Source organism: Lampetra planeri, unplaced genomic scaffold (genome assembly GCF_965212315.1).
Source record: "Lampetra planeri unplaced genomic scaffold, kcLamPlan1.2.h2 scaffold_168, whole genome shotgun sequence".
Taxonomy (NCBI): domain Eukaryota; kingdom Metazoa; phylum Chordata; class Hyperoartia; order Petromyzontiformes; family Petromyzontidae; genus Lampetra; species Lampetra planeri.
The window spans coordinates 104218-127411 of record NW_027614413.1 but is presented as its reverse complement, the minus strand read 5'-3'; the positions used below and the strand labels follow the sequence as shown (position 1 = coordinate 127411).

General features: G+C 47.0%; 3 protein-coding genes across 3 annotated transcripts in view; all 3 read left to right on the top strand.

Annotated features, from left to right (window-relative positions):
- LOC144739727 (mucin-2-like) overlaps positions 1–9814 on the top strand; it is a 55107-nt gene extending 45293 nt beyond the window's left edge. Inside the window, exon 24 of the mRNA XM_078622646.1 lies at positions 7906–9814. Within this exon, the coding sequence (XP_078478772.1) occupies positions 7906–9017 (1112 nt within the window). The 3' untranslated portion in view covers positions 9018–9814. The remainder of the gene's footprint in view (positions 1–7905) is intronic.
- Positions 9815–10069: 255 nt separating this feature from the next.
- On the top strand, positions 10070–20929 carry LOC144739725 (uncharacterized). Its single transcript, XM_078622643.1, has 8 exons — positions 10070–10243; positions 11168–11415; positions 12386–12569; positions 13463–13682; positions 13901–14079; positions 15367–15439; positions 16499–20435; positions 20918–20929. Exons 1-8 carry the CDS (start codon positions 10096–10098, stop codon positions 20927–20929), a joined length of 5001 nt encoding a protein of 1666 aa, XP_078478769.1. The 5' UTR covers positions 10070–10095.
- Positions 20930–21798: 869 nt separating this feature from the next.
- The window catches only part of LOC144739726 (uncharacterized), a 36078-nt gene continuing 34682 nt past the window's right edge, over positions 21799–23194 (top strand). The window contains exons 1-2 of the mRNA XM_078622644.1: positions 21799–21970; positions 22826–23073. Coding sequence (XP_078478770.1) covers positions 21823–21970; positions 22826–23073 — 396 coding nt within the window. The 5' untranslated portion in view covers positions 21799–21822. The remainder of the gene's footprint in view (positions 21971–22825; positions 23074–23194) is intronic.

The window sequence follows — 23194 nt, the reverse complement described above, 5'->3', positions numbered from 1 at the left end:
TCAGCGGCTTCAGCGTGTTGGTTAGTTGCTCATAGAACGATTCGATTTCATGATCTTGTTTATCTGCTGTTGGAGCATAAACCTGTAGAATGTTCACGTTGACTTTGTTGCCTGCTAATTGTAGTAGTGCTATTCGTTCTGATACTGGGGTAAAGTTGTTGACTTTATTCGCTAATTTCTTGTGTACTATAAAGGCGACACCGTATGTTTGTTTGGTGTTTTTTTCTCCTCCGGAGCAGAAGATGTGGTGTTCGCTCGATATAAACTTTTTTGTTCCAGGCCATTTAGTTTCGCTTAGACCGATTATGTTGATTTTAAGTCGATCCATTTCTTGTATGACATTGGCTAGTTTTCCTGCTTAAAGTAAACTTCTAACGTTCCAAGTTGCTACTTTGAAAGGGTTCTTTGACACAAGCTCGGAGATTCTTAGCACCCCTGTCCCATTTAAAGGACGCCGATACTCAGGGCCTTTGTTGATTTTGCTTGTCATCATTGAAGTTTTCAAGGGAGCAATAATCCAAGTAGTTTCCCGTTGCTTTCTTGGATCACCATTTATTTGAAAAGGTCATGTGGGGACCTTTCGAAACGGGTTTTGTCTGACGTCTCCACTGAAGTCTTCCCGCCTTGGGTGACCCTTCTGAGAGCACTAGGCTCTCGACGGTATAGCGATCAGCTTCTCAGACGTACACAAACTCTCTCGCCGCGTTAAGGCACCGTTTCTCGAGATAAAACAAAATAAAACATAATAAAATAAAATAATTCTCACGACGGCTACAACGCAAGCAGCCGTCTTCAGGTGAAGAATGAGACACTACCAAGCTAGGAGCTTATATATAAGCTGGGTTGGAGGTGGAAGAGCGCCTTAACAGAAAGAATGTGCATATTCATGGGAAATGCGTAGGAGGTGGGCGGGGGGGTTTCAAAGTCATATTATGCCCATGCATTATGCAGGATCAGCAGCACCAAGGGGGGGTGCAGGGAGTAGCATTAACAAAAGAAAGGAATGTTAATGATATGTAGCTGCAGTTACTAAACAACCACGTAGAAAACTAAAGTATAAACTACATAAAAAACTAAAGTATAAACTGCATAGCACCATCAGTATACTTACTATACTCTACAATAAGCTGAGTTACTAGCAGCAAGTAATACATTACAATTCTACGTCGTAAAAATTATATAATATGCTTCCATCTAAACTTTATTCTCTTACATCACACGAGCATATACCGTACTATATACTGCCATAGATAAACCCAACATGAAATTATATACTGTATTGCTATAAACCACCCTATACCTTATACATTTTAATATAACACTATGTATTATTCTACCCACCCTAATGTGTATCGAAATGGTTTATTACGTCCTTCCAATGATTGCTAAGCCAGAATCCATCTTCTCGGTTAAAATTGTCTCTGTGTTTGTATATGTGGATCGCCTCATGAACGAATCTCTCATGATAGCCAGATGGCTTGCAGAGAACCTCTGTCTTGGAGAAGTCAATGTCATGTGAGCCCACTGAGTTGTAACAGTGATCTGCCACGGCTGAGGTGTTTGTCCTACCGTGTTTCAGGTCAGCTTTATGTTCACGGATGCGGTCCGAGACATGTCGTTTGGTTTCCCCAATGTAACTGCTACCAGAGAGGCAACTTAGTTTGTAGACGCCAGGGTACTGTATGTCTGGAACCACATCTTTTACAGACGGTACCAGATCACGGATTTTATGTACTGTGTTGAATCGGACCTGGATCTTGTGTTTAATCAGGATTTTGGAGATCTTTTTTGTGACCCCAGCAATGTAGGGTAAGGTGATGTTCTTGAAAGGCTCCTCAACAGGATCCTTCTTGATGGTTGGAGTGATGGCTTTGCGGATTGTGTAGTCGGAGTAACCATTAGCCTTAAGAGCTTGGCGTACGTGTTTGAGTTCACTGGAAATGTGTTCATGGTCGGAGATGCATTGGGCTCTATGATATCGAGTCTTGATGAGGGAATTCTTCTGGGATGGATGGTGGTGGGAATCCGGTTTTAGGTAAGCATCCGTATGGGTGGCTTTCCTGTAGACAGAGTGGCTCATTGAACCATCAGGTCTCCTTTTGATCAGGACATCCAAAAAGGGTAGCTTGCCATCTTTTTCGACTTCCATGGTGAATCTGATGGCTGGGTGTATGGAATTGATGTGGTCGAGAAATTGGTCTAGAGCAGGCCGGCCATGTGGCCAGATGACAAAAGTGTCGTCTACGTACCTCTTCCAAAAGGTCGGGCGTAGAGTGGCAGTCTGGATGGCGTCCGTCTCAAATTTCTCCATGAAGATGTTGGCTACAACCGGAGATAGGGGGGAGCCCATTGGGGTGCCCTCAATTTGCTTGTAGAAAGTTTCATTCCAGGTGAAGTATGTATTGGTTAAGCAGTGTCTCACCAGGGGGGGTACCCCAGCATTCAGTCCTTGATGAACCAAGTCTTCAATGATTGCGATGGTGTCAGGTACAGGAACCTTGGTGAATAAGGAAACCACATCAAAACTGACAAGCAGGTCGTCTGGGGACAGGGCAATCCCCTTGATTGTCGATACCAGGTCAGTAGAGTTTAGTACCGCAGAGGTGGTTTTTCCAGTGAAAGGCCGTAGGATTTCAGACAAAAAACGAGCCAATTTATAGGTGGGGGAGTTGATAGTAGAGACAATGGGACGAAGAGGTGTATCTTCTTTATGTATCTTTGGCAAGCCGTATAATCTTGGTGGCCTGGCTGCAGAAGGTTTCAACGAGAACTGTTTGGTCTGATCAAATAATGCGGTTGAATCAGAAATGATTTTGTTGGTTTTAGTGACGAGGCTGTTGGTGGGGTCTCTTTTTATTTTTGTATAGCTGCCATCGTTGAGTAGTTCTTGAATTTTGTTGTTGTATTCTATTTTGTCCATGATGACAGTGGCATTGCCTTTGTCGGCTGGGAGGATGACAATGTCATCCCTCTTTTTTAATTGAGCTAATTCAAAACGCTCATCTTTGCTGATGTTGCTAGCTGGCATCTTAGCGTTTTTGAGGGTTGCAGAGATTTCGGATCTTGCTACGTCTGCAGCGATGTGACTCAGGCCCTTGAGAGCTACATCTACTCGAGCAATTATATCATTAACTGGTATGTGTTTAGGTGTGACTGCAAAGTTTAGTCCTTTAGCTAAAACGAATTTCAGACCTTCAGAAATAGAACTGTTACTGCGATTAATTACGACTTTGTTAACATCTAGCTTTTCAAAGTGTGGGTCCGGTTTCTTGTTTGAGAGGCGGTTGAATTTGGAAAGCAAGTTGTCCTTACATTTAGTCGACATAGCGGCAGCTGAAGAGGCAGTCATTTTTTCTACATGTTCCCAATCCGATGTGGACATTGTTGCACTCAAAGATAAGTGTGATTTGTAGAGTGTCTTGTTGAACTGATCTCTTCACCTGAAGACGGCTGCTTGCGTTGTAGCCGAAACGTCGTGAGAATTATTTTATTTTATTATGTTTTATTTTTATTATTTTATTACTTCCCTTCTACGTGACTTTATCGAAAGAACCAAGAAGATGAATCGCTGCAGTCACGAAAGCTTTAAATCGAAATTTAACCGCCTCTACGGGGAGGGTTTCCACATAACTTTGAGATCCTTCAACAAGCTCCGTGAAAAGAAGGCTCAGCTAATCGAGTCTCTCACCTTTCTGAAGAGATGCCGCGACTCTAAGGTAATACCAAACGCATTTACACTAACATCTGCTGCTGTAACTTCTTCTAATGCGAAACGAATTCTGTCTAGAACTAGCTTAGTTCTTATCTCAGAGAAAATCAGACTTATGCGCACCGAACTAGATCAGTTAGACAAGACACTCTACAAATCACACTTATCTTTGAGTGCAACAATGTCCACATCGGATTGGGAACACGTGGAAAAAATGACTGCCTCTTCAGCTGCCGCTATGTCGACTAAATGTAAGGACAACTTGCTTTCCAAATTCAACCGCCTCTCAAACAAGAAACCGGACCCACACTTTGAAAAGCTAGATGTTAACAAAGTCGTAATTAATCGCAGTAACAGTTCTATTTCTGAAGGTCTGAAATTCGTTTTAGCTAAAGGACTAAACTTTGCAGTCACACCTAAACACATACCAGTTAATGATATAATTGCTCGAGTAGATGTAGCTCTCAAGGGCCTGAGTCACATCGCTGCAGACGTAGCAAGATCCGAAATCTCTGCAACCCTCAAAAACGCTAAGATGCCAGCTAGCAACATCAGCAAAGATGAGCGTTTTGAATTAGCTCAATTAAAAAAGAGGGATGACATTGTCATCCTCCCAGCCGACAAAGGCAATGCCACTGTCATCATGGACAAAATAGAATACAACAACAAAATTCAAGAACTACTCAACGATGGCAGCTATACAAAAATAAAAAGAGACCCCACCAACAGCCTCGTCACTAAAACCAACAAAATCATTTCTGATTCAACCGCATTATTTGATCAGACCAAACAGTTCTCGTTGAAACCTTCTGCAGCCAGGCCACCAAGATTATACGGCTTGCCAAAGATACATAAAGAAGATACACCTCTTCGTCCCATTGTCTCTACTATCAACTCCCCCACCTATAAATTGGCTCGTTTTTTGTCTGAAATCCTACGGCCTTTCACTGGAAAAACCACCTCTGCGGTACTAAACTCTACTGACCTGGTATCGACAATCAAGGGGATTGCCCTGTCCCCAGACGACCTGCTTGTCAGTTTTGATGTGGTTTCCTTATTCACCAAGGTTCCTGTACCTGACACCATCGCAATCATTGAAGACTTGGTTCATCAAGGACTGAATGCTGGGGTACCCCCCCTGGTGAGACACTGCTTAACCAATACATACTTCACCTGGAATGAAACTTTCTACCATAGGTGGGACAAAGTCATTGTTATGCAAGTCCAAGTCGAGTCGCAAGTCATCAAATTCATGACTCGAGTCTGACTCGAGTCCAAGTCACATGACTCGAGTCCACATCTCATAGGTGGGACAAAGTCATTGTTATGCAAGTCCAAGTCGAGTCGCAAGTCATCAAATTCATGACTCGAGTCTGACTCGAGTCCAAGTCACATGACTCGAGTCCACACCTCTGCTTTCTACAAGCAAATTGAGGGCACCCCAATGGGCTCCCCCCTATCTCCGGTTGTAGCCAACATCTTCATGGAGAAATTTGAGATGGACGCCATCCAGACTGCCACTCTACGTCCGACCTTATGGAAGAGGTACGTAGACGATACTTTTGTCATCTGGCCACATGGCCAGCCTGCTCTAGACCAATTTCTCGACCACATCAATTCCATACACCCAGCCATCAGATTCACCATGGAAGTCGAAAAAGATGGCAAGCTACCCTTTTTGGATGTCCTGATCAAAAGGAGACCTGATGGTTCAATGAGCCACTCTGTCTACAGGAAAGCCACCCATATGGATGCTTACCTAAAACCGGATTCCCACCACCATCCATCCCAGAAGAATTCCCTCATCAAGACTCTATATCATAGAGCCCAATGCATCTCCGACCATGAACACATTTCCAGTGAACTCAAACACGTACGCCAAGCTCTTAAGGCTAATGGTTACTCCGACTACACAATCCGCAAAGCCATCACTCCAACCATCAAGAAGGATCCTGTTGAGGAGCCTTTCAAGACCATCACCTTACCCTACATTGCTGGGGTCACAAAAAAGATCTCCAAAATCCTGATTAAACACAAAATCCAGGTCCGATTCAACACAGTACATAAAATCCGTGATCTGGTACCGTCAGTAAAAGATGTGGTTCCAGACATACAGTACCCTGGCGTCTACAAACTAAGTTGCCTCTGTGGTAGCAGTTACATTGGGGAAACCAAACGACATGTCTCGGACCGCATCCGTGAACATAAAGCTGACCTGAAACACGGTAGGACAAACACCTCAGCCGTGGCAGATCACTGTTACAACTCAGTGGGCTCACATGACATTGACTTCTCCAAGACAGAGGTTCTCTGCAAGCCATCTGGCTATCATGAGAGATTCGTTCATGAGGCGATCCACATATACAAACACAGAGACAATTTTAACCGAGAAGATGGATTCTGGCTTAGCAATCATTGGAAGGACGTAATAAACCATTTCGATACACATTAGGGTGGGTAGAATAATACATAGTCTTATATTAAAATGTATAAGGTGGTTTATAGCAATACAGTATATAATTTAATGTTGGGTTTATCTATGGCAGTATATAGTACGGTATATGCTCGTGTGATGTAAGAGAATAAAGTTTAGATGGAAGCATATTATATAATTTTTACGACGTAGAATTGTAATGTATTACTTGCTGCTAGTAACTCAGCTTATTGTAGAGTATAGTAAGTATACTGATGGTGCTATGCAGTTTATACTTTAGTTTTTTATGTAGTTTATACTTTAGTTTTCTACGTGGTTGTTTAGTAACTGCAGCTACATATCATTAACATTCCTTTCCTTTGTTAATGCTACTCCCTGCACCCCCCCTTGGTACTGCTGATCCTGCATAATGCATGGGCATAATATGACTTTAAAACCCCCCCGCCCACCTCCTACGCATTTCCCATGAATATGCTAAACTCCTCTTCATATGCACATTCTTTCTGTTAAGGCGCTCTTCCACCTCCAACCCAGCTTATATATAAGCTCCTAGCTTGGTAGTGTCTCATTCTTCACCTGAAGACGGCTGCTTGCGTTGTAGCCGAAACGTCGTGAGAATTATTTTATTATGTTTTATTTTAATTATTTTATTACTTCCCTTCTACGTGACTTTACCGAAAGCACCAAGAAGATGAATCCCTGCAGTCACGAAAGCTTTAAATCGAAATTTAACCGTACCTGGTGTTGTCTGGCTGAAGTCTGCTGCTGAAACGGTCTTGTTGTGTTTAGATTGTTGTTGGCATTCCTCCACACCTCCGATTAGCCACGGTTGGCTACGCAAGCTGTGAAATGAACCTTCTTCTTGGTTCATTCGGTAAAGTCACGTAGAAGGGAAATAATAAAATAAAAAATACTACGTTATAAAATACAATTCTCACCGTGAGAATTGTATTTGATCATGTTTTATTTTTATTATTGTATTATTTCCCTTCTACGTGACTTTACCGAAAGAACCAAGAAGATGAATCCCTGCAGTCACGAAAGCTTTAAATCGAAAAAAAACTGTGAAATGAAGTTCAAAATTTTAACACGGAGGCTTCCGCGACCAATATAAGCCATAATATCGTTTTTTATGGGTTAGATCGCGTAAATATCGATGTGTCGTTTAACCCACCACCACCCGACAGCCAATTTGTAAGGTTTGTCACGTTAATGGAACAAGCCAATTCGTTACGAGCACAGCTGTGCACACGTTGTGGATTTGCTCTCCAACAAAGTGGTTAGTGCTGTACTTGTAACGAATTGGCACGTTCTGTTTACGTGACAAATTTTACTAGTTGGCTGTGTCGGGTGGTGGTGGGTTTAACGACACATTCATATCTACGCGATCCAACCCCCAAAGAAAATCTGTACTATGGAAGTTCAATGTACATACATACACTGCTGGGCAAAAAGCCTTCCTCGAAATTATCTTTTCATTTATCAGTTTTCTTGGTTGTCCCTGTCCAGTAGTAGCCTCCAAACTCCTGGATTTCGCCTCTCTATCCTTTCTCCCGCCATCTTCATCTAAGTTCTTGCGGCATCCACCCCACGGTCACAGGGGGTCTCCTTCCTGCGGTGGGAAAGAATCTCTGCGTTCCTCCTTGTCTCGCGGGTGTTCATATTCCCAGCTTTCGCGTGAATCTGCACCTGGTCGCGTGACAATGCAGGCACACCGCTGGCCCCGAGCTTACTGGACTGCTGTCGTTGTTTTATCATTCAGCCGGCTGCTGTTACGATGGACAGTTGTACGACCTGGGAGGAGTGATCGCGAACGAAACGGACAGCGTTGGAGTCTGCACGTACCTCACATTGTGTACCCCCGGTGGCCACGTGGACTACAACCAGTACTGCATAGCCACTTCCGCGCCAACCTCCATCATCCTAACAACACCGATGACGAGGCCGGTGATTTTCTCAACCCTTGAGCCTCCCGTGAAAGTGACGGAGGTTAAGCCGCCGGAAAACACACCGCCTCCACCGCCAGAAGTAAAGACATCACCGCCATCATCAGGAGAAAAGACACCACCGCCATCATCAGGAGAAAAGACACCACCTCCATCATCAGGAGAAAAGACACCACCGCCATCATCAGGAGAAAAGACACCACCGCCATCATCAGGAGAAAAGACACCACCACCATCATCAGGGGAAAAGACACCACCTCCATCATCAGGGGAAAAGACACCACCGCCATCATCAGGAGAAAAGACACCATCTCCATCATCAGGAGAAAAGACACCACCGCCATCATCAGGAGAAAAGACACCACCTCCATCATCAGGGGAAAAGACACCACCGCCATCATCAGGGGAAAAGACACCACCTCCATCATCAGGGGAAAAGACACCACCGCCATCATCAGGAGAAAAGACACCATCTCCATCATCAGGAGAAAAGACACCACCGCCATCATCAGGAGAAAAGACACCACCTCCATCATCAGGAGAAAAAACACCACCTCCATCATCAGGAGAAAAGACACCACCACCATCATCAGGAGAAAAAACACCACCACCGTCATCAGGAGAAAAGACACCACCTCCATCATCAGGAGAAAAGACACCACCTCCATCATCAGGAGAAAAGACACCACCGCCAAAAGAAGAAACGACTAAAGTGTCACCCACGAAACCGCCACACGTGAAGACGACTAAAAATCAACCCACTGACAAACCACCTAAACCAACACCACATTTACCACCGCCGCCACCACCACCACGGACTACAAAAGTGTCGCCCACCAAGCCTCCACCCAAGTTGACTACCATGGCATCAACAACTCAGAGCAACGACTGCAATGCGCTGAGCCCACCACGAAAGGCAAGCCCCTGACCCTCTCTCCACACACCCCGATTGTTGTCCGTATAACCCCAATGCGTGTGATGCCAGTTCGTGTCGGAGGATGACCGGAGGGGAAACAAGATGGGCATTATTCACGATGAGTGACGGCACGTTTTTGTAACGTAAATATTTACCGTGAACACGATAGAGAAATTTTATGGGCAGATTTAGTTCATCATTACGAGTATCGTGACTAGTGGCTTTTTACCCTGGGCATGGTGCGACATCAGAATCTTTCTCGCTGAATCAGAACCTTTATTTTAACTGAAGGAGAGATCTATCCTATGAGCCATGAAGCTCTTTCACAGATGTCCAGCCGGGGCATTGGGTCAGCGAGTTTTATCAACAAGAAATACAATCAAACCCCGACATAACAGCAAGATAGAAAACACGTAAACAAGTCGCTCACAAATGGATGTGGACCGGCCAAAAGTGATGGTCTAATTGTGAAATGAGGAATGAGTCTGGCTTGATTCAGGCTATTTAGCACAGACACGTCGTGATGCAACCGGCTTGTGCAGGGTGGTGAGAGATGGTTTCAAGTTTCAAGTTTAATTTATTAGGTATAGCCCTGTGAGCCATTCGGCTCTTGAATCGGGTGCAACCGCAACAAACAAAAAAACTAAAACATGAACAAAAAACATCTTAAAGTGACTATGTGACTAAGTGCAAACAGAAAATCCAAGAATCGACAGCAAAATATTACAGAAAAAGCACCGTACACCAACACTGTGTGCAAAAATCCCAGTGGGATGCAAGTCAAACAACAACCACAAGACAACTTAGATTAAGGCCATTAGTCTAACTCTGTACTACAACAAACAAACATGGCCAAACCAAAAATAAAGCCATAAAAGCAATGAAACAACAGTGATCATAGGAACTGTGACAGAATTTTCTAAATCAACGATGTATACAACACGTACTACCTACCAAACTCCCTGGTGAGGACTCAGGGAGGACTTTGTAGCATCGGTGCTGACCCAGTGACTGTGTTCGTGCCACCCCCTCTTCCATCCCCACCCCACCCCATCTTCAGCGTGGAGAGTCGTGGGATGCTCCCAACTGCATGGTGGCCACGTGCGTAGGCTTCGGCTCAGTGGTGAACATGGTGAAGAGGCCCTGCGTGGTGCTGCCTCCTCCCGCGTGCGTCTCTGGACGTAAAGCCGTGAGCGTGCTCAACGCCGACGGCTGCTGCTCCCACTGGGAGTGCGACTGTGAGTGGGGCTAACGAGAGAAGTTCCACATACACGTAAACGTATATAGATACAGGGACTACTACCTCTACTTACGGACGAGTTAGGCTTCAAAGGTCTGTTCGCAAGTCGATTTGTCCGTAAGTCCAACTTTCCTCCTGTCGATCGCAAACGTGTTGTGCGGCATGTCCACTGAACAAGGGGGAATGGGTTAAATCTCGACTTGAAGCTTTCGTGACCGCAGGAATTCATATTCTTTGGGTCTTTCGGTGAAGTGACGTAGATAGGTTCAAAGAAAATAACTAAACACTACGACGTTTCGATGACGACGGCTCGTGTTGTGATAAGGTTGGTTTGGAACGAGCGCAATCAACAAAGCAACGTCTGATTGTGAGAACTCAGAGAACAGAGAAATTAGATATCTGCAGTTGTGTTGGAACAGTGGGCAGAATGGTAGGAAGAGGGAGAAATTTAATATAAAAGACGAATTATGTTCATTCCAAGAACACAGGATGAGATGTTAGTATCCTTTGTGCAAGCACTTCCAAGAGTTCATGAACAGTGAGCCTGGTGAAATTTGGGGAGCGCATCGTCAGTAGTGAACCTTTGGTTCCTAGGGTGCTTCGGCCTTTCACACTATACACCCTCCCCAAAGGCGGCCAGCGACAGGGTGATCAATCCTACGCTTGCGTCCCATTCCCAATTAGTCATAGGAGTTGCCTTGTTGTTGATAGCCAACATCCCATGGGACTATGCATGGCAGGGGCGTCCTCCTCCCTGAGTCAAGCATTGTTGACTGCATACCTCCTGGCCCTCTCACTTCGGGGCCCAGCTGGGGTCTTTCCTCTTCATCCAGAGCCACTGACTGCTGCCTTCTGCCGCCTCCGATACATTTTTTTTAAGGAACTGGTCAGCATGAGCTTTTGTCCTCTCTACACCACGCAGGCCTCTGCACGGGCTTCGGAGACCCCCACATGCGCACGTTCGATGGAGCGAAGTTCTCCGTGCTGGACCCGTGCAGCTACGTGCTGCTGCAGGAGAAACGGAAGACCTACGACCTCTCCATCAGCGCCGACTTCTTCGACTGCGACGCTCGTAACCACGTCTCGTGCCCCCGCACGCTCATCATCGTCTACAAGGGCAACGAGCTGCGCGTCGGCCTCGCCTCCGAGGTCGACTTCGCCCTGCGAAAGGTCAGCGCCGTGCGCTACGTCACGTCTCGTGTGACGTGAAACACATCGGGTCTGTCTGGTAGCGTTCACATCTTCGTGGTCAAGGCTCGCCTGAACAAAAAATGTTCATGTGGAGTAACCCCCGGGGTTCTGCGTAAGGCCTGTTACTTTTCGGCATCGATATACTGCACACTTCCATCTTTGATACATGAGCACGGGATGTCTTGTCGTTCATATGATGCTCGGTTGTACATCTGAGCTGACAAGGAGGTTGGTGATAATGAAGGCTCTTTAACAAGTAGTAGTAGGTTTTTACCCTTTCAACTGGTACAAAACTGACACCTTTATACAAGGCATCATGTTTGCAATAACCACAACACAAGCAGTCAAAATGCAAACAAAAAGAAACAACTCTGATGATGTTAATGTATGCACTGTCCTTGAAGTTGATTGGTCCACACCTGAGACAGCTTTTCTTAGAGCCTAGTCTCCATTTAGCTTTTCTGACATCAAACATTGGATGAGCTGTAATGTTCTGCAGCTCAATGCCTTACGTTGTGCCGCGCCGTGACTAATCTATTGTGAATGGCGTGATATTGAATAAAGTTTCATTGATTACAGACTCTAATGAGCTCTCAAGTACAGAACTGAGCTCACACAAACATGTGAGGAAATCTCTCTTTGGGGCATGATGATATCTTTCTTTCGGACGTTAGGAAACCTTAAAATTAATGAAAGTAAAATAAAATAAAAATCGTCATCAGGTGGGACCGATGACGGAGACTTGTGTTGCCTCCGAAACGTCGTGATTTTTATTTTATTTTACTTTCATTAATTTGAATGTTTTACCTACGTGACTTTACCGAAAAAACCTAAGAATATGAATCCTTGCAGTCACGAAAGCTTCAAATCTAGAGTTAGGAAACCTCTCCTTTGCCTGCATTTTTTCGAATAACGTCACGGGCGTCTCCGCGCGAATCTCCGACCACAGATCCAGCTGAACGGGCAGACGAAGAAGGCTCCGTTCACCGACAAGGGCTTCCAGGTGACGTCGGTGAAGACGGACGACTTCGTGGTGATCCCCGACATCCGCGTCAAGATCCAGTTCAACGGCCTGGGCTTCCTCATCGACGTGCCCAGGGAGCTGTTCGGAGACAACACAGAGGGACAGTGCGGTACGTGGGGGGGACGCGGGGTCACGCGAGCGTCGGGGTCGCGCGGGGTTCACGTTTGCGGGTGCGTGTGAGGAGCCCGGTGCAGAGACGTTGATAGAATACTGAGTAGTGTAAGGGACAGAGATGAGAATGCGAAGTTGTTTGGCGTGAGGTTTCTGTTCTCTTCTCACAGATCTCATTGCGCCGGGTGCCTCTTCGGGAAACGGAAGTGAAACATCAGGGGGAGAAAAACTCCCAGAACGTGGATATTCATAATCAACGTTTTTGGGTTTAGATCGCGTTATTTATAAATGTGTCGTAACCCTCCACCACCCGACACGGCCAATCAGTAAAAAAGTGTCACGTTGACAAAAGACAAATAGTTCACTGCTTTAGCCCACCGGTGTGTTGAAGCGTGAAACCACAACATTTACAATTTGAGTAGCACGACGTTTCGCTGGTAATTGCATCCAGCATCATCGGGCAATTCGCCACGTGGATAGATATCATGGCAAACGACATGGGGCAGAACCCGAAATCACATCGGAAAGGATGACTTCAGGTTTAGCAGCGTTGAAGCCGGAGCAAGGTAGAACCAATCCCAGTTGAGACAGTATGGCAGACTGGACAAAGAGGTTGGCTTCGCCGAGCCAATACCGACGTCGAGTTGAATCTACCCCGGGTGCAAACAACTCTGCTGCCTTTCTCGATGTAAAGCTTTCGTGACTGCAGGGATTCATCTTCTTGGTTCTTTCGGTAAAGTCACGTAGAATGGAAATAATAAAATACAAATTTTTTTACATAATAAAATAATATTTTATTATTTCCATTCTACGTGACTTTACCGAAAGAACCAAGAAGATGAAACTCTGCTGCCCTCCACCGCGCTAATCCGTCGACCCCCTCCTCCCCAGGGATGTGCAACAACAACGTCGGGGACGACTGCGCCGGGCGGGACGGGGTGGCGCGCATCGCCAAGTGCTGCTTGAAGACGGCGCAGGACTGGCTCATTAGCAACGGGCGGTCGCAGTGCGCGAGGCCCGACCTGCCGCCCGGCACCGACTGCACGCCGCCGCCACCGCCGCCGCCCTCGGACTGCAAGGAAGCCAAGATCTGCGACACGCTCATCCTCGAGTAAGACGCAGAGGTCGCAAACGGGTTTTGATTCCTTACCCGTACCCATACCCGGCCGCACCGGGGTCGCAAACGGGTACCCGTACCCGTACCCGGCCGTACCCGTACCCTACCCGTACCCGGCCGGGTACGGGTAGGGTACCACATTGTTTCCTGGGAGGCATTGTCATTGACCCATGTCAATCGCCTCCACCTCCTCCTCCTCCCCCCTCGGCTAGGAACCTGAAGTCGTGCAAGGACGACATCGACCTGAGCGGGTACCACGAGGGCTGCAAGTTCGACCACTGCGTCGTGAACCGCACGGAGATCGACTGCTCCAGCGCACAGACGGCCGCGGCGGAGTGCGGTCGCGTGGGGAAGTGCGTCGACTGGAGGTCGCTGTCCCGTGGACATTGCCGTGAGTCGTGCCCGGGGGGGGACGGGGGCCATTTTCTAAACCGTTGGCTGTCATAAATTTCGATTCAAAGCTTTCGTGACTGCAGGGATTCATCTTCTTGGTTCTTTCGGTAAAATTTCGATTTAAAGCTTTCGTGACTGCAGTGTCCCAAACTCTTTAGTTATTTCGGTAAAGTCACGTAGGTAGAAACTAAAATAAAATAAATTTTATTTTTATAAAAATAATACATTTTAATAAAAATAATTTTATTTAACATATATATTTAAAAATAATATTTTATTTAAAATAAAATAATATTTTATTTTATACCTACTTGACTTTACCGAAAGAACTAAAGAGTATCTTCTTGGTTCTTTCAGTAAAGTCACGTAGAAGGGCAATAATACAAAATAAAACATTATAAAATAATTCTCACGACGTTTCGGCCACAACGCAAGCAGCCGTCCTCAGGTGAAGAACAGGTCTGTCGGAAAGACAGCGTCTGAATTCAGACACTGTCTTATTATTTCCCTTCTACGTGACTTTACCGAAAGAACCAAGAAGACGTTGGCTGTCATGTTTTGGTTGTTTTTTTCCCTTTTAGGGCAGTGTCATTGGCACCTTGTTCTGAGTGCCAAAATCTCCGGCCAACTTTCTGGAAGCAGTACATGAGGCTGGCCTGCTTCACATCGCTATGATCATTTTTTTATAAATTATCGACGTTGTCTTATCTTACTCCCAGGTCTAAGTTGCGCTGTTTTGGTGATGGGGCTTTTGTTAGCATGGCACCCTAGTTATGGAATCCCTTGCCACTATAAATCAGGCAGAGTCGGTTGATATATTCAAGTGTGCTTTGAAACCCCATCTCTTTAAACTGAGCCTTACCTCTTTAGTTTGGTCGGTGGACCCTGATTCAATTTTTGTTTCCTGATTTTCATACATTGCACATTGTGATCCTGAGATGGAATGCGCATTATACATTTGAATGATTATCCATAACGTGTCTCCCACCCATTGCTTCTCAGAGCGAATGTTGTGTTTGAGGTAACTGCTCAGTAAGGAAGAGATTGCGGTCCATAAACTATGTTAAAAAATCATACGGTATAGACCGCATGCTAAACAAATTGGAATAAACGATTTAAAAACCTCAAGTGTCCCCTGAACAAGTGCTCCACTCATGATGGCATGAACTAGTTGGAAAGGAAATAACCCAAAGACCAACATCTGAATATGGAGCGCCGACCGGTAGCAGCGACATTGACGACATTTCAGCTAACGACGGCATGGATGTTTGTTGGACTCTTTCAGCGTTTACGTGCCCTGGCAACATGGTCTACAAGCCGTGCGAGGCCAAGATTTCCAAAGTGTGCGGTGTCAGCAGGTGATACAATCGCATCCACCCCACCTCCCTCGTCGCCACTCTCCCTCTGATCTCCTACCTTCTAGGCCCGAGCCAATACCAATCCCCGACGATCCTTCCTTCCCACATGAACCCACACCAGAGAATTGTCAGACGGGAAAGTTTGCAGACCTGTCGTCAAAGTAAAATGCCACTTTTAAATATTTTTTGCCAGCCAATTAAATACCGAATTGGTCATTGCTAACTCGTCTTTATGAAGCCATACCACCCCATGGCCAGTTACAGTGCTCAAATGAGTTATGCACGATATGCAGGTCGTGTATTGGGCCTGGTGGAGGCACCTGCATCTTTTCGAGGTGTATGGTTGCAGAATCTTGAAAATATGGTCAACATTTCCATGACTGTAACGGCGTAAGTAGACCATCATCCCGAAAGTGAATTATTGTTAATATTGTTATGGACACACCATTAGCTGTATGTTCTTGGTTGCCGAAGATGCATTTGAAGCTTTTTTCACAAGACAACTGTGCTTCGAGTGAAATCTCAATTCGTGAAAGTATCCCAGTGAAAACACTCATGTACAACTGCTTTATGTAATGCAGTTGCACATTTTTTTTCTGGGTGGACTAGAGAGTGCCCAATTAGACCATGCTTGCCCAACTTTAGTCACACGGTAAGTGAATTATGAAATGTCAAACTTATTTTGAACAATCTTGATTTGAAGCTTTCGTGACTGCAGGAATCCATACTCTTTGGTTCTTTCGGTAAAGTCACATAGTGGGTGGCACTTTTCACCTGATGATGGTGGTGATGATGATTGCTTGTGTTGCAATCGAAACGTCGTGATTTGTTTTATTTTATTTCTAACTACGTGACTTTACTGAAAGAACAAAAGAGTTTGTGTCGAACAGGTTAAAACACACATTTTAGGTATGCATCTGCAATATTGTAACGTATCGCTTCGAAGTTATATCGGACTTAAAGTGTAGAGCTTTTTGCGTGCATCAGAAATGGATGGACGTTCGAGCATCGTTGCTACGGAAGTTCACAATGGATCTCCATTGTCTGTGTTTCTTTTAGTGGTGAAGAGAAGAACTTCTGGGTGGGCGAAGGCTGCTTCTGTCCAGAAGGACAGATGCTCTCAGAGGCGGACTCCTCCACCTGCGTGAGCAACTGTCCAAAGCCACCACCAACTGAGGCGCCACCCACCAAACCACCCAAGGAGCCAACTCAAGTGCCACCGACCAAGCCACCCAAGGAGCCAACTCATGCACCACCCACCAAACCACCAAAGGAGCCAACTCAAGTGCCACCCACCAAACCACCCAAGGAGCCAACTCACGCGCCACCCACCAAGCCACCCAAGCCAGAAACGACCAAATCCCCACCACCAATTTGCTTGGGGTCCTGGTCTCAGTGGAACAACGGGCATCAGCCAACGTTTGGCAGTGAAGGAGGAGAATTTGAAAGTTACGAAAACATCGTGAACTCAGGAAATGTTCTTTGCAATCCTGGCTATTCGGTGGCAAATATTGACTGCAGAGCTGCCCAGTTCCCTGATTACGCATGGCAGTTGCTAGGGCTCAAAGCCACTTGTAACAAGGATACAGGCTTCAGATGCTTAAATGAGCACCAGAGTCCTCCAATCTGCTACGACTTCGAAGTTCGTTTTTGCTGCTTAGAACAAAGCACGACCGAAGCACCGCCATCATCAGGAGAAAAGACACCACCGCCATCATCAGGAGAAAAGACACCACCGCCATCGTCAGGAGAAAAGACACCACCTCCATCATCAGGAGAAAAGACACCACCGCCATCATCAGGAGAAAAGACACCACCTCCATCATCAGGAGAAAAGACGCCACCACCATCATCAGGAGAAAAGACGCCACCACCATCATCAGGAGAAAAGACGCCACCACCATCATCAGGAGAAAAGACACCACCACCATCATCAGGAGAAAAGACGCCACCACCATCATCAGGAGAAAAGACGCCACCGCCATCATCAGGAGAAAAGACACCACCTCCATCATCAGGAGAAAAGACGCCACCACCATCATCAGGAGAAAAGACACCACCTCCATCATCAGGAGAAAAGACACCACCACCATCATCAGGAGAAAAAACACCACCGCCATCATCAGAAGAAAAGACACCACCTCCATCATCAGGAGAAAAGACACCACCGCCATCATCAGGAGAAAAGACACCACCTCCATCATCAGGAGAAAAGACACCACCGACATCATCAGGAGAAAAGACACCACCTCCATCATCAGGGGAAAAGACACCACCTCCATCATCAGGAGAAAATACACCACCTCCATCATCAGGAGAAAAGACACCACCGCCATCATCAGGAGAAAAGACACCACCGCCATCATCAGGAGAAAAGACACCACCGCCATCATCAGGAGAAAAGACACCACCGCCATCATCAGGAGAAAAGACACCACCTCCATCTTCAGGGGAAAAGACACCACCGCCATCATCAGGAGAAAAGACACCACCTCCATCATCAGGGGAAAAGACACCACCGCCATCATCAGGAGAAAAGACACCACCTCCATCATCAGGGGAAAAGACACCACCTCCATCATCAGGGGAAAAGACACCACCGCCATCATCAGGAGAAAAGACACCACCTCCATCATCAGGGGAAAAGACACCACCGCCATCATCAGGAGAAAAGACACCACCTCCATCATCAGGGGAAAAGACACCACCTCCATCATCAGGGGAAAAGACACCACCACCATCATCAGGGGAAAAGACACCACCGCCATCATCAGGAGAAAAGACACCACCTCCATCATCAGGGGAAAAGACACCACCTCCATCATCAGGGGAAAAGACACCACCACCATCATCAGGAGAAAAGACACCACCGCCATCATCAGGAGAAAAGACACCACCTCCATCATCAGGGGAAAAGACACCACCGCCATCATCAGGAGAAAAGACACCACCTCCATCATCAGGGGAAAAGACACCACCGCCATCATCAGGAGAAAAGACACCACCACCATCTTCAGGTGAAGAAACAACTCGGGTGTCGCCCACTAAACCTCCGAAGCAGGAAACAACGAAACCCTCACCACCAGAACGACCGGAGTGCTCAGAAACATGGACTCTGTGGTACAACGTGCATCAGCCAACACTTGGCAGTGAAGGAGGAGAATTTGAAAGCTACCAAAGTATCGTGGACACAGGTGCAGTTGTTTGCAAGCCTGGTTATTCAGTGGAAAGTATTGACTGCAGAGCGACCGATTTCCTGGATTACCCATGGCAGGTGTTAGGGCTCAAAGCCACGTGTAACGTGAAGGCGGGCTTTAGTTGCTTTAACGAAGACCAATTCCCACCACGCTGTAATGACTTTGAAGTTCGTTTTTGCTGTTTAGAACAGATACCAACTGAAGTACCCATCACTACCAACGTGTCACCCACTGAACAACTACCGGAACCGACAGAAGTACCATCATCAGAAGAATCATCAGGAGAAGAACCGACATCACTCCCATCATCAGAAGAAAAGACACCACCGCCATCATCCGGAGAAAAGACACCACCACCATCTTCAGGAGAAAAAACACCACCGCCATCATCAGGAGAAAAGACGCCACCTCCATCATCAGGAGAAAAGACACCACCACCATCATCAGGAGAAAAGACACCACCGCCATCATCAGGAGAAAAGACGCCACCTCCATCATCAGGAGAAAAGACACCACCACCATCATCAGGAGAAAAGACGCCACCTCCATCTTCAGGAGAAAAGACACCACCGCCATCTTCAGGAGAAAAGACACCACCGCCATCATCAGGAGAAAAGACGCCACCTCCATCATCAGGAGAAAAGACACCGCCCCCATCATCAGGAGAAAAGACACCACCACCATCTTCAGGAGAAAAAACACCACCGCCATCATCAGGAGAAAAGACGCCACCTCCATCATCAGGAGAAAAGACACCACCACCATCATCAGGAGAAAAGACACCACCGCCATCATCAGGAGAAAAGACGCCACCTCCATCATCAGGAGAAAAGACACCACCACCATCATCAGGAGAAAAGACGCCACCTCCATCTTCAGGAGAAAAGACACCACCGCCATCTTCAGGAGAAAAGACACCACCGCCATCATCAGGAGAAAAGACGCCACCTCCATCATCAGGAGAAAAGACACCGCCCCCATCATCAGGAGAAAAAACACCACCGCCATCATCAGGAGAAAAGACACCACCTCCATCATCAGGAGAAAAGACACCACCGCCATCATCAGGAGAAAAGACACCACCGCCATCATCAGGAGAAAAGACACCACCTCCATCATCAGGAGAAAAAACACCACCTCCATCTTCAGGAGAAAAGACACCACCTCCATCTTCAGGTGAAAAGACACCACCGCCATCATCAGGAGAAAAAACACCACCTCCATCATCAGGAGAAAAGACACCACCGCCATCATCAGGAGAAAAAACACCACCGCCATCATCAGGAGAAAAGACACCACCTCCATCTTCAGGTGAAAAGACACCACCTCCATCATCAGGAGAAAAAACACCACCTCCATCATCAGGAGAAAAGACACCACCGCCATCATCAGGAGAAAAGACACCACCGCCATCATCAGGAGAAAAAACACCACCGCCATCATCAGGAGAAAAAACACCACCGCCATCATCAGGAGAAAAAACACCACCTCCATCTTCAGGTGAAAAGACACCACCGCCATCGTCAGGAGAAAAAACACCACCGCCATCATCAGGAGAAAAAACACCACCACCAAAAGAAGAAACGACTAAAGTGTCACCCACGAAACCGCCACACGTGAAGACGACTAAAAATCAACCCACTGAAAAACCACCTAAACCAACACCACATCTACCACCGCCGCCACCACCACCACCACGGACTACAAAAGTGTCGCCCACCAAGCCTCCACCCAAGTTGACTACCAAAGCGTCAACAACTCCGAGCAACGACTGCAATGCTCTGAGCCCACCACGAAAGGCAAGCCCCTGGCCCTCTCTCCACACACCCCGATTGTTATCCGCGTGCCAGAGGTCGCAATCGGGTACCCGATACCCGTACCCTACCCGATACCCGGCTACCCATACCCGACCGGGTACGGTTACGGGTACCCGTTTGCGACCCTGGTGTGGCTGGGTACGGGTAACGGGTAGGCCGTGAGTCACTGGTGAGTCACCGTTTGTCACTCATTTCCCAACGTCTTGTCTCTTCTCACATTTCAAGTTCCTAGATCAACCCACCCGTGTCTGCAACATGGCTTCATCCCAGATGTCGCAATCGGGTACCCAATACCCGTACCCTACCCGATACCCGGCCGGGTACGGGTAGCCGGGTATCGGGTAAGGTACGGGTACCCGTTTGCGACCCTGGTGCGGCCGAGTACGGGTAAGGAATCAAAACCCGTTTGCGACCTCTGCCGCGTACCACCGCGTGTGATGCCAGTTCGTGTCGGAGGATCACAGGAGGGGAAATAAGACGGGCATTATTCAAGATGAGTGGTGTAACGTTTCGTCGCTTAAGGAAGCACGTAATATAATAGTCAAGGTGTGGTTTTATACTTGGCTATATGTATAAAATAAATTAATGTGGGTGAGCAAATTAAATTGTTAAATTTGGACTGAGATTGGCTCGATTTTAAGAGACAAGATGCGTGCATCTCTCTCCTTAAGAAATATCTAAAGGAGGATACCACAAACTGGTGGAAGACAAATTGCACTGTACCACAGCCAAAGACATGGCTACACTAATTACAGGACAATTCATGATACAGGGACTCCTCTACTTATGAAAGTTCGACTTGAGATCTTCCATAAATACGAACAAACCTGTCCCGTCTGTCCAGTTGCAGCTGTCCGGACCAAGAGGTGTAAGTTCAACTGCCACGCAATACATGACCATAGTGGCATCTACATGTGCAGAACATGAATAACCAGTGGCATCTATATCTATAGGAGATTATACAACTCTTAAAGCAATTCCTCATGTTTAGTTTGCATGCTGGACAACACGGTTGGAATCGAGAGGGGTAAAATTGGACTCACAAACAAATCTACTTACGAACAGCCCTTTGGAACCTACCTTGTTCATGAGTAGAGGAGTCTGTGTATTTAACACAGCAGAAGGTAGTAAGATTTTAGACTAACACACCCAAGAAGCTATTCACCATCGACTTGTCCCTACGAAATCAGCTCGTGCACACATGCTAGATGGATGATTTGATTGGAGGGTGCTAAGAGCCTTAGGGAGGCCTTTTTAGCATTGCTCTAGCGGTCGATGCTGACACTGTGGCTGCGTTTGTGCCCGTCCCCTTTCAACCCCCCCCCCATCTCATCCTCAGCGTGGAGAGTCGTGGAACGCTCCCAACTGCATGGTGGCCACGTGCGTAGGCTTCGGCTCAGTAGTCAACTCCGTGAAGAGGCCCTGCGTGGTGCTGCCTCCTCCCACGTGTGTCTCTGGACGTAAAGCCGTGAGCGTGCCCGACGCCGACAGCTGCTGCTCCCACTGGGAATGCGACTGTGAGTGCTGCTCCCGATGGGCGCTACTTTTTTTTTTTTTTACCTACGTGACTTTACCGAAAGGAAAAAAAAAACTAAGAATATTTACGTAGACATTTATATTCAGGCTGTCTCTGGTTCATGAAGGTCAGATCTATGACGATCCACAGTTATGTTTAGATAATACTGTGAAGGACAGACCTTGGGATTCGCTTGCCTACGGTGCAGCAGCAACAGCTGTGGAATGAATCTGGTAGAAGGTAGAAAGTGTTGGTGAGGTGGGGTAGTTTCAAATCGCTTTGACCGTCATCTGCTGATGATGGAGGTGGTGTTTTTTCTCGCGTTGAATGAGGTGGTGTATTTTTTCCGGATGGCGGTGGTGTCTTTTCTCCCGATGATGGCGGTGGTGTCACCTTGATTATGACACGCAAAGGATTTTTCGGGAGAAGTCCAGAGAAGGATCTCTTCCTGCGTACACACTCTGTGTGTGAATTGCTCCTCGAGACTTGTCAGTGGCCTCTCTGCCGGTGTTATTCATGGTCACAAATCACAATCTGGTCACCTGGTTTAACGTACACTGCACCAACACTCCGCCCCCCCAAACGGTTTCTTCGATGGTTGTAAATGAAGGTCGTCTACCCGTATCTCTACCTGAGAATCAGAATATTTATTTTACCTGGAAGAATCCAATGAGCTATGAAGCTTCTCTTTGACAAATGTCCAGCATTTCACGGGTGCCCGGTACGTACGTGTGTACGTTTAACTTCTTTCGCACCGTACGTAGCCAACCACGCTAATCGTAGGTGCGTGGGAAGCACGACGAACTAAACCTCTCGCTCTAACAACCATACCCGCTTCACCCCCTTACGCACGCAGGCCTCTGCACGGGCTTCGGAGACCCCCACATGCGCACGTTCGACGGAGCGAAGTTCTCCGTGCTGGACCCGTGCAGCTACGTGCTGCTGCAGGAGAAGCGGAAGACCTACGACCTCTCCATCAGCGCCGACTTCTTCGACTGCGACGCTCGTAACCACGTCTCGTGCCCTCGCACGCTCATCATCGTCTACAAGGGCAACGAGCTGCGCGTCGGCCTCGCCTCCGAGGTCGACTTCGCCCTGCGCAAGGTCAGCGCCGCGCGCTACGTCACGTCTCGTGTGACGTGAGACACATCGAGTCTGTCTGATACCATTACAAACTGTCAGGACCTCTCGGCACAGAACAGAGCTCGCTTAACCTCCCGAACAC

What these genes read in the sequence shown, in the direction of transcription:
- LOC144739725 (XM_078622643.1), top strand. Translation starts at nt 10,096, where the DNA reads ATGGTGGCCACGTGCGTAGGCTTCGGCTCAGTGGTGAACATGGTGAAG. An exon ending in TCGACTTCGCCCTGCGAAAG is followed by an intron (nt 11,416 to 12,385) that starts GTCAGCGCCGTG and finishes CTCCGACCACAG; the next exon opens with ATCCAGCTGAACGGGCAGAC. An exon ending in CAACACAGAGGGACAGTGCG is followed by an intron (nt 12,570 to 13,462) that starts GTACGTGGGGGG and finishes CCTCCTCCCCAG; the next exon opens with GGATGTGCAACAACAACGTC.